Raw genomic sequence first — 11568 nt, 5'->3', positions numbered from 1 at the left:
AAAATATAGTGAGATAATAAATTATACGTTATATTTTATTTATATTAAAATATAAAAATTAAATTGATTCGAAATATAAATATAAGAGTGTCATTAAAATAATAAAAAATTAAATAATTATAAAAATAAAAATATAAAAACAAAAATAAAAATTTAATCAAATTTAAATACAAAAAATGATTCCCGAATCAAATCCGATACGATACTCAAAACAAGCCGGCGGAACATAGTACGAAAGTATGGCAAAAACCCTTACTTTAATAACACGCACGATTCTACTACACAATGCGCGCAATTCGGCCCCCTCTCCCTTTCAACTTCGAACACTAAAACAGAAAGCCAAATCCCACAAGGAAAGGTCAATGTGCAGCAATGCTTATCCGCTCTCTCTCTCTCTAAAACCTTCTCCCTCCCTCTCTCTCTCTCTCTCTATATATATATATATATATAATACGAGCTTCACCAGTAGTTCGTCCATGGCGGTGGCTTCCGAAATTTGAAGTTTGAGCACCGAACTCGGTATATTCCTCTTCGGATACTCGAAGCGGCGTCGTTTCGCCTTTGTGCGGGCCACCTTTACTGCCTTCTTTCTGCAACCTTTCCCTTATTCGTTGCTTTACGTAAACATACTTTCTTCGGATTCGAAAAGCCGATTTTTGGTTTCTTCGTTGATTTACCCTTTAAGGCTTCTCTGTGGATCTTTTGGGGGCTCATGCAAGATGAAGACGTTCAATTCTGTAAGTCCTGCTTCGTATCCGCTACATATACATGTATATGTATAATTATGATCGGCTTTTTTTTTTTTTTTTAACGTTTTACCCCTACTTTGGTTCTTCGTTTTCTTGTCCCTTTCAAGGGATTGGTATTGTTCGGGTTTTTGAGAAATTAGTACTGGGCCGTGATCGATGTAGTTTACTCAGTCAAGCTGCATCAGTTATTATAAGGACGTGTCTATGTATTTTGTTTGTTTGTGCTGGATATATCCGTATACTGTACGGTGTATTATCAGTGAGTTCATGTGCTGTTTGGACACTGAGAAAACCAGGGAAAAGCTGTAAAGTAAACCATAATTCGGTACCCCAAATATTGAAATTATTCAATGAAGTAATTCTGTTCTGTAATTTTGCATCGTTGTTTTTTTTGCTTTTCCTAGGAGCCAGCTGCCTCTCTTTTTTGGTAGGTAACTAAAAAAAGGAGAGGAATAAAAGAAAATAGGAACTCGCATTCCTTGTTTTTTTGATCGTTTTATGATTTTTTTCCCTCTGGGTCCAATCCTAGTCAAAGGTAGAAGGTAGATTTAAATGTTTATTATTTCCTTTCAGTGTCTATGTCTTTTCTAGTTTTGAATTTTGGGTGATCTGGAGGTCTTGATATGGATAGATTGAACTTACATTCTTCATAAGCAGCTGATTAACTATATCTTTTTTATCTTCACACCTTGTTCTACAAATTTTCAGACATCTACTATTATTGACTTATACTATTATGTAAATAAGAAACTTATTGGGTTAATTGTTGTTAATTTCATTTAATTTTCAGGCAATCACATGAACTAAGGGTCTTTGTCTTCTTTTAGTTTTCAAATTAGGCGATTTAGGGATCCATATATGCATATGGTGAATTTTTATGTCATTTTTTTTTTGTGCTTGTGCGTGTGTTGGTTTTTTTTTTTTTTTTTTTGGGGGGGGGGGGGGTGGGTGGGTTCTTAGAGACTTTTTTTGGACAATTGTTAAATTTTGTTGCTGACATTTAATTTGGTTTGCTGTTATGTAAATAGACTAAAATAGAATTATACTATTCTCATAGTTATTACTGTTCATTAAAATATAGGGAATAGTGCAAGATAAATAACTTTATCTGCAAATGATACTACAATCCATGAATTTGGGAATTGAGGCCTGTTTTGTTTAGGCTAGCACACAAATTCATATAAGAGAACCTGCATATTCAAGATGAATTCATATGTTACTACCAATGGTGTAAGATGCTTTACACAAATCATGCTCAAATAAGAGATACACTATGCAAACTGGAGCCAACTGCATGGATCTTGTCCCTTGATTTTCACATGGAGTTGCTTTTAATTATTTTTGGCATGAAAGCAGCAGATTGGAACTAGTCTCCTTTCAAACACCATAGATTACACACCGGTTAGTGTCAGGTTATACTATCAAGTTGTCTTACAGGTCCACCTTATTTCTTCTCAAAAGGACCATGTATATATTGTAACACCGGTTTTTTTAACTGCAAGGTCTTTTTTATTTTATTTTTTTCATAAAACGGAAAAATTAAGATTCATAAAAAGCATAATTTCAGAGTATTGGGACTCTTTAGGTCCTCCTGGTCAACCACTCCTAAGGCTGGGGCTTTGAGGCTTTTGCTGCCCCATGGTTACTTAAGATCAATCAACTTGTACCCTGTTTGCATTAACTTCTGGATGCTTGACCCTTGTTTTTAATAGTTGAATAATGCTGAAGAATGTCAGTTTTGATCATCTGACATTTCTTTTAACAATGAAAGTAGAAGTTAGGGACAAGAACAGGAAGTTGCTAGACATAATTAAGAAAATAGTAGAAGCTATTTGATGGCTTTATTGGATTATGACTCAGAAGTTGATGCAGTTCAACATGCATTACACTATTTTTTGGTTCCCCTTATTGACAGTGAGACTTGTGCTCCATTTCTTTTAATGATATTCTTTGAGGGGAATGGGGGCAGGTGAATGAGGTTTGTAGTGAATCTATGTAATTGGTCACCTCAGAAGTTTGTTAAGGCACACAATTGAGTTTCTAAACTAGTTTTAGGAGTGTCATAGTGCTGTTGCAGCTTTTTCTTGCTGTTCTATTCTTCTTTCCATGTCAAATAAGTAACACGCTTTCATGGCAACAGATTGAAACAAGGACATCTCATGAATATCTGCTCATTAAAGACAGTAAAAATGGCCAAATGTTATCAATCTGTATTATGACCAGATTATTATTTCAGAATATAATTATCCATTCTCGTTTTTATTTCTTTAATCTATTTCCAGGTTTGTCTATCATCAGACCCAAACAGTAAATCTCATATCTGCACTATCCTCATTACTGCTTTGCTGGTTTTTGGTGCGTGCTTCATTTGGAGTACATTCTATACAAAAGATTACAGGGTAAATATTGTTACTTCTCTTGTTGTTTCTTTATACTTATTTAGTGTATTGGGAAAGAGCTGAATGATACAACCGTGAGGTTGTTTTTTCCTTTGACTTTGATGTGCCTTGATTGTTTGAAAATGTTTCCTACTGAAAATTGTATGACGTCTTTTCAACTAGCTCTATCAGCAGGATTTAATTTTGGAGGGCTTAGATTGGATGAGTTGTGTACATGCTTGACCTTGAGAAAGGACTAGAGAGAATAAATTGCCTTAACTAATTGTAGGGAGTGAGAGAGGATATGATAGGAGTTAATGCCTATTTGGCTGTGTTGTTGGGCAACTTACAAGAGCTGTTTAAATTTGAAAAGCACTTTTTCATTTTCTTGCCACCCCAAAAAGTGTGTTCATAACATAATTTATTTTTCTGTTATGGTGGAAATGCAGAAAATTGGAGTTTTTTTTTTAAAGCACTTAGTAGAAGTGAGTCTCGTGACAATAGAAATTTCATGGTAAGGCCAAAAAAGCCCTAGGAAGAAGGCTAATGTGGGTAACTCTATTGAATTATATTCACTATTTCAATTCCAATGGAATTTTACTGCTGTCACGAGATCTTTAGTTGTGTCTTTTGACGTGATCAGAAACATGAAAAAGAGTGAAGGACATGACAACTTTTGTAGAAATAAGGAGAACAGTTCTGGTAGTACAAGATAGTAGAAAAAACCTCAAAACATTTGTATTCATGAAATTCTGTCATACCTGGGGGTGGGGGGTGGATTGACGCCTATTGAAGATAAAATGAGTGAGACGCATTTAAGATGGTTTGTTTGTGTGGGATGAAAACCAGATGGATTTGTGAGGAGACTAGATGTGATGGAAAAAGTTTGTAGTAAAAGAGGTCAAGGACAGCCAAAGAAAACTTGGTGGGGAATTTTTAAACATGACATGGGACATAACAGCTTTATGGAAGATATGGTCATGAATAGAGATGATTGATGAGCTACAATTCATGTCATTTACCCCACCTAATTAGTTTAAATCTTGGATGTTATTGTTGTTTTGGTGGTTATTGCCTTATTTGGCATTTAAATTTAAATTTTAACCTACAGCTGCTTGTGCAGATATCACTAGGAGGGGAGATGAATCTCCCAGGGCAGAATACAGAATCTAATAATTGCAAGGTTTGTCTCATTTAGAAAGCATCTTTCTATCTGCAAATAAGTTCTTTGGTATTTTTTCTGATTCTTTCTCCTCAACTTTTTTCCTTGTCATTTTAGAACCTATGCAGACCTGTTGGAAGTGAGGCATTACCACGAGGAATTATTGCCAAAACGTCTAACTTGGAAATGCGCCCCTTATATGGTCCTGTTGCAGAAAATGTATGTTAAAATCGCCTGGCTGTTTCTATTAAAATTTGAATGAAAGATTAAATTTTGCAATCATTTGAAGGTCTCTTCTGAATGTTATCTGATGGTTTAAAGACAAAAACTCATTTTTTAAGTTACTGGAGATTTTTTTTTTCTTTTTTCTTTTTTGTGCATTTGTTCAACATGACTCACCGAAGGCTTTTGGACTTTGCCTCATACAGTCCTGAATGAGAAATCAAGATGGAAGGATTTATTTTTCACGGACAATTTTATATGATTGGATTGCATATTACCTTGGTTATCTTATTTTCACCTTTGGTGTGTTTAATCACAACATTTTTAATCAGATCGATTCAAAGTCTACAGTAAATTTATTGGCCATTGCTGCGGGAATAAAGCAGAAAGAAGTAGTAAGCAAAATTGTTGAGAAGGTGACATTAATCTCTCCCTAATGGCTTTCTTCTGACCTTTGCACATTGTATTCATGCCAACCTCCACTATTGTGTTGCAGTTTCTCTCTGACAGCTTCGAAGTGATGATTTTTCATTATGATGGTGTTGTGGATGAATGGCGTAATTTAGAGTGGAGTAGCCGTGTCATACATGTTTCTGCTATGAATCAAACAAAATGGTAATGTATGAAGATTAACGGATCATTTCTGCAATAAGGATTATGTATAATACAATACATGTATGTAATTTATGAATATGGAAAAGGATGTTTGGTGGTGTAGGTGGTTTGCCAAGCGCTTTTTACATCCAGACATAGTAGCTGCATATAATTATATATTTCTCTGGGACGAGGACCTTGGAGTTGAAAATTTTCACCCAGCAAGGTTAGATGATTTGCATTTTAGTTTGTTGTATGTTATTTCTCTTTGGAATTCCTTATTGATTATTATCAAAGTCTATTGAAGCTCGAGTGGTTTTGGTGCTTTGATGAGGGTTTGCATATGTGATGCTTTCACCGAGTCTAGTATGACTTTGTTCCACATGGAAATGGTGTGAGCTAGTGGATTGCTAAATATGTGGAACACAAATTTGAACTTGAACTTGTGATGTGATGATGATGGTATGCAGAATGTATCCATTCACCATAGGCACATTGACCACAAATTTCTTCAATTATAACTTTCACATTTAGCCTCTTAAAAATCTGTTGACTATGAGTGGTTAATCAACACTATCTTTTCTGGATTTTTTTTTTGTTTTGTTTTGAAAAATTGAGGACACTAATGAGATAAAACAACACCAACCCTTAATCCCACTAGATGGGATCTGCAACATTTGTTCTAGCTCACCAATTATCTCTATTCTTGATCATATCTTCTATAAGACTATTATATCTAATATCATGCGTAAAAGTTCACCAAGTCTTATTTGGTCTCTCTCTACCTCTTTTGTGATAAAATTTCTTTCGTTCCATCCACTCTCCTTGTAGGCAAATCTATTGGCCTTCTTTTCGCATTTCATCATCTTAATCATGTTTTATGCATTTTATTTTCAGTAGATTTCACTCCAATATTATTATGGATGTTGTTATTTTTAATTCTCTTGGTTATGAAATGGAATTGGTACTAGTAGAGGTGTCAACTGGTCCAAGCTAGCTTGTTACATGTGAGCCCAACACCTGTTCTGGGCCAGGTCTGACCCCTTTCTGAGATGTGCCGGTCCATGGTCCACTGAACTGGTGTTTTAAAATTCAAATTTTAAACACAATAATATAGTTAACGCAATATGTTATTTATAAAATTAAATAATTGAAACTATATTAAATAAATGTTTCACTGTTAACTGTTAATGTAAAAATCTTTTTATATTTAAACGCTTCGAATTATAATAATTATTGAAAAACAACTTAACTTTTATCCTAGGCCCAACACAACCCTACATATTAGGTTGGGTGGCCAAGCCTTCTTGCTCATTTGACATCTCTAATTACTAGTGTTGTTGGAGAAAATGAGAATTGAAAGAAATGCCAAATCTCTTGCTAAGAGGCGCAATGACACTTCTTGAGGATAGTTGGAGCCTCACACTATGCAAGGGATCCAACAACTCTATCTTCGGGTTTCAACTTGGCTCAGTTTGTCCCAGTTCCCTCACTGTTTTGCACTAATTGATGGGAAGCAAGTGCTTCTCAACCTTAGATCTAGATGCCCAAATTTTTAATTGCGGTCTTTAGATATTTTCATTATGAATATTTGAAGAGAATCTTATGGACTTCTCATTTATGAATGTCTTTGGAGTCAATCAAAGGCCGATTGGCTTGGGAAGTGATATTATAAAAATATGCTAGAGTTAAAGGGTGATGGGGCTGAAAGTGGAGCTCTTTTGACCTTTAGTCTAAGAATATTTGCATAACTTGCATGGAAAAGGGGGATTAATTTCTTAGGTTAAAGCTGCCCAAGGCATCAAACAAGTCCAGAAAAGTTTCGCATTGTTCTATCTAGTACTGAACTCCTTAAAATAAAAAACTACATATATTTTATAGATTGCTGCATATCCTACAAGTAATAGGTCTATTACTTAATGGAACAGAATGGCAGTGACTGCTACACTGTTCTAGACCTAAGAGAAGCCACATAAAACGATCCTATCACAAAACTCATAAGATGGCCCAAGAGAGAAACATACAGCTACTTCCAGCAATTCTCAGAATTACTAAAATTACCCGCTCTCCTAAAATTCAATAAAAGGCTCTAAACTGGTTCAACAGGAAGATAGATCAGTACAGATGAAATTTCCTACTTGGAGTCTTTGTTAGATTAATTTCTAGGAATTAGAAGGTTGTGTTCCTGGGCAAATTGACTTTAGTGTAAAGAGTATCATCTGAAACTTGCTGCCCTGGTACGTTTAATTACACCAGTTTGTTGCTGCTTTCAGTCATTTCCTAATTTACTTTTCGGTTCCTAAAATTGGCAGGACAAATAAAACACTGCTACATTGTTAACTATTTTTAGTGTGTCTATTGTCTAAGAATATTTTACTGATGTTTCTCTTGAATGGCTCTGGAGTTTCCTTACCATTTGCAACTATGCTAACAATAGATCCACGAAGCACAGATAGCAATATTTCAGCCTATCTGTTCTGTTGTCTACCATATTATCTTTATCTCCCTAAAATTGTGGAAATTTTATATGGTTCTTCTGGAGGATTTTTTCATCCAAAAGCTATTTCAGATGGTATGAATTTGGTTTGTAAGATAAAGAACCGCATAAATAAATGTTAAATGGCTTATATATATCGGCAGGTATCTTTCTATTGTCAAAGATGAAGGACTTGAAATATCGCAGCCAGCACTTGATCCTGCTAAATCAGAGGTGCATCATCACATTACTGCACGCCGGAGGAATTCAAAAGTACACAGGTCAGTGCAGTACTCTCTTAAGGGTGAGATGGTAGCAATTGACTGGTAATGGCTTTAACGGATAGTGATCAGGTGCATGGTTCAAGTATCCAAGAAACCTCATGGATATTAGATGTCAAATTAATATAATCAAATGATTACAATAGAAAAATGGAATTTCATCCTTGTTCCTAGATCATGGTGAAGAATTTTCGGAGATTCTAAAAAATTTTGGGCTTTTACAAAAAAAAAAAAAAAAAAAAAAAAAATGAATCGAGTAGAGTTACCTCATGTTGGGAGTAAAAATGATAATAATAAAAAATAACGTTAACTTTCTATCCAATAGCTTAAGCTTTTAGATTAGATGGTGGTTAACTGTTCAACACCTCACATAGATTTCATAAGCGCAAAATCCTCTAAAAGCTCACATGCAATGCCTTTGATCACCTTTCGCCTGTCTTATAACTGATGGGTTCCTCTTGTTTTTGTTTTGATGACTAGGGAAACAAAAAACCCTAACTAGTAACTTATTACTACTTTTACAATAGTGATTGCTACTTTTAACAGAACAATGTTTTCTTCCTGCACACTTGTCTTGTCCTACTGTGCTGGCTTGTTATCATCCAGTACCTCATCAATGGGACTAGATTCTTTATTTAGACATGTCAGTATGCAAAATTTGAACCTACAGTCGAGCTCTACTTACCTCTTGAACAGAAGGAGCTATAAGCTAAAAGGCAGTGGAAGGTGTGATGATCAGAGCACAGCTCCTCCATGCATCGGGTATACTGTCACCAACTATACATGTCCTTATATGAGCTTATGCAATTTAATATACTTATATAATAAACAAAATTGGCAGTTGGGTGGAAATGATGGCACCTGTTTTCTCAAGAGAAGCCTGGAGATGTGCTTGGTATATGATCCAGGTATAAGATTTTGTAACATGGTGAGACCATGCTATGGGTAAATTATGAGGTTATTAGGATTTTTTTTAGGTTTCTCTTCACTCAATTTAGGTTATTATTTTTTATATTTGTGCTTTTACAATGAAAAAGGTTTCCTTTCTATATATCCGCACCTCTGAAACCAGGGAACCATGGTTTTCTCAAGCTCTACCTGTTATCAGTCTGTTGTAAGTGTTTTCTAATGATTTGCTTTGAACCTAACAGAATGACTTGATCCATGCATGGGGACTGGATATGCTACTTGGTTACTGTGCAAAGGCAATTTTCTATCCTATAACTGCTCTTTAGACTCTCATCTTGTGGATGGTACTGATATTTGGACCATTTCCTCACAGAGTGATAGAACAAAGAATGTTGGTGTCGTTGACTCTGAGTATATTGTTCATCTGGGCCTTCCTACACTCGGTGTTTCAGATGGCGACAATGTAAGTGATCCTTTATTTACATGAGCAATTCATTACCAGGGTTTGTAATTTTTGATGGATAGTGATTGCATGGTCGGTAGTCATGGTATAATAACTGTTACTATAGACAACGTGTCTTATGGCTTGTACAACATGTCAAGCCTTTATCCGACTGTGTGTCTTATGATTTGTATAGATAAATTTTGTTTCTGCAGTTGCAAATCTCTTCAAATTTTTGTACTCCAGAGAAGTTTTTGTTACACCCAGTTTTGCCTTTTGAGCTGTCAGTGCAATATCTAAGCCTGATTTTGCTTGAGTAAGCAAATCTAGCTGACCAGTTGAAGTATTCTAGGCTGGAGCTCATGATCTGGACTGCTATACTGTTGGATGACTAAAAGAATGAAATTGGATGAGATACTAAAATAGGAGTAGTAGGTCTTGCTTGTTCTGGTGTGGAAAAGAGGCCTATACTTGATATATCAGGGGCCCACAAAACTATAAACTTGCACACGATCTGATTTTTCTTCTTAGTCTTCCACCTCCATGGCCTTAATATTCTCATTAATTTATTATTACAAGTCAATCTATGTGTTAGATGATCCGACAATTAATAGTAATAATAATTAAAAAAAAACTCTGCTTTGTTCTCATCTGAGTGTCCTATTTCACCCTCATAATTTAATTTTCTGTGTACTGGATGACCCAAGAATTTGATAACAGTTTAAATGAGAAACGAATTGCATGTTTTTGTGTTCTTCATCTATGTGCAGAACTGGGGAAAACAGAGCAAGCATGACATGTCCTTTATGTTCTTATCATTTCCATTTTAACTACTTCCCAGAGAGCATCTATCTGTGTATTTGGGCTGAATTTTGCCATGTCTATTACGTAGTTTTCTTCTAATCTTTGTTCTGCTTGCTGATTGATTGTTCTGAGATTATCTTTGCTTCTTAGGTTGACTGCAATGCTAACCACCTTGGCTTTGTCGTATTTGCTTATCACTTTTCTTGAACAATTAGTGTATGTTGAGAACATGCCATTTGTGCATTGTTGTCTTCTTTCACTCCTTAAATAGTGTGGACCTCTATGAGCTGCTTGGTGTGTTTATGCATTCTTAGCCTAGGTGTGACTGTTAATATTGCTACCCTTAGTAGCAATGGTTAAGGTTGCTCCTTTGTGACTGAAAGGTTATGGGTTCAGCTGAAGTAGCATGATTTGCAAGCCTAGTTTGTCTCAGACTATAATCTTTTTAGTTTCTACTTTCCTAATAAGAGCAAAACTGAGCACTTATTATTATTCAAAATTGCAGGATCCATCTCGTTTGCAGAGAGTTTATGATAGAACTGAAGTAAGTTCCCTGGTATCTTATTCTTTTCTGTTTATAGAGTAGTTTAAAATTCTGTTGGCTCTTTTGATTTGTGTGCTAATCCGTTGTCCATATGTAGTTTCATCAGGTGTATTGCTTAAGCATGTACCGTGCTGTCAATGGTTGCTTATTTCAATTCTAGGACTATTGATAGAGAATTCCTAATGATAACATGAAATGAAATGAAATGAGCATCAAAATACATTTTTCGTGTTTCCATTCTAGTTTTCTGAACATAGATCAAAGCCAAACACTATTTTCAGTTTCCGGTTTCAAAATTTTGAAAATGAATACCGAAATTAACCAAACGAACACAAAATCAAACAGGCCAATGTAAATGATTTTTTTGCTCCATAAACCATTGCTTTTAAAGATCAATGTATTCAGTTCTCTTCACGCAATGATTTCCTTCTGTTTCGCTTTAATTCATCTGTATCTCCTTTCCAGCCATGATCCATTTACCATCTATGCATCATGTGCAGGTGAGGAGACAGTCTTACAAGGAAATGCAGATTTTCAGAGAAAGATGGAGCAAGGCAGTTAAGGAAGACACTCGTTGGATCGACCCATATCGACAGAAAAGACATTAGCGTACATATAGCCAAGCAAAATGGAAGGATTGGTGGTACAGAATGCCATACACAAAAATAGGCACAATTCATTTACAGAACATGAACATTCCATTTTCTCAAGGGTTTTGAAATTGCCAGTACAATCTTTGAATCTTCTTGACCCACCTGCAATCAATCGGGTTTCCGGGTTGCAGGTTCTGTTGTATATTCAATGATTTTCGGGTCTTTTAAGGACACACTTTTGATTTTTGTGATCTTGTTGGGAGAGCTGACTGTTACTTGTGTACATATATATACATTTTTGCCATGTAATTATTCACTTTGTTAATTGGTTCTGTGGTGATTCTCTCACGTGTTCAGTTGAGATGTTTGAGTTCTTAAGATTTTTCTCTTCCTTTGTGGTATATATATATATGT

At 35.3% G+C, this 11568-nt stretch overlaps 1 protein-coding gene across 1 annotated transcript; it reads left to right on the top strand.

Moving 5' to 3' along the window:
* The first annotated feature begins 316 nt into the window (after positions 1 to 316).
* Positions 317 to 11515, top strand: LOC127801638 (uncharacterized). The gene is made up of 14 exons (XM_052336928.1): positions 317 to 737; positions 3032 to 3148; positions 4251 to 4310; positions 4407 to 4508; positions 4844 to 4927; positions 5008 to 5126; positions 5230 to 5331; positions 7746 to 7862; positions 8559 to 8624; positions 8704 to 8770; positions 9014 to 9067; positions 9145 to 9234; positions 10523 to 10561; positions 11062 to 11515. The coding sequence occupies exons 1-14, from the start codon at positions 720 to 722 to the stop codon at positions 11167 to 11169; spliced, it is 1143 nt and encodes a 380-aa protein (XP_052192888.1). The 5' UTR covers positions 317 to 719; the 3' UTR covers positions 11170 to 11515.
* The last annotated feature ends 53 nt before the right edge of the window (positions 11516 to 11568 follow it).

The sequence above is a fragment of the Diospyros lotus genome, chromosome 5 (genome assembly GCF_014633365.1).
Source record: "Diospyros lotus cultivar Yz01 chromosome 5, ASM1463336v1, whole genome shotgun sequence".
Classification (NCBI taxonomy): Eukaryota; Viridiplantae; Streptophyta; class Magnoliopsida; order Ericales; family Ebenaceae; genus Diospyros; species Diospyros lotus.
The sequence above is the reverse complement of the archived record's forward strand: the minus strand, read 5'-3'. Positions and strand labels throughout refer to the sequence as shown.

Bases quoted from the DNA above. Each gene is read 5' to 3' on its own strand.
- LOC127801638 (XM_052336928.1), top strand. The intron at 8,625-8,703 runs GTATACTGTCAC...CAAAATTGGCAG, and splicing joins ACAGCTCCTCCATGCATCGG to TTGGGTGGAAATGATGGCAC. The intron at 10,562-11,061 runs GTAAGTTCCCTG...CATCATGTGCAG, and splicing joins GAGTTTATGATAGAACTGAA to GTGAGGAGACAGTCTTACAA.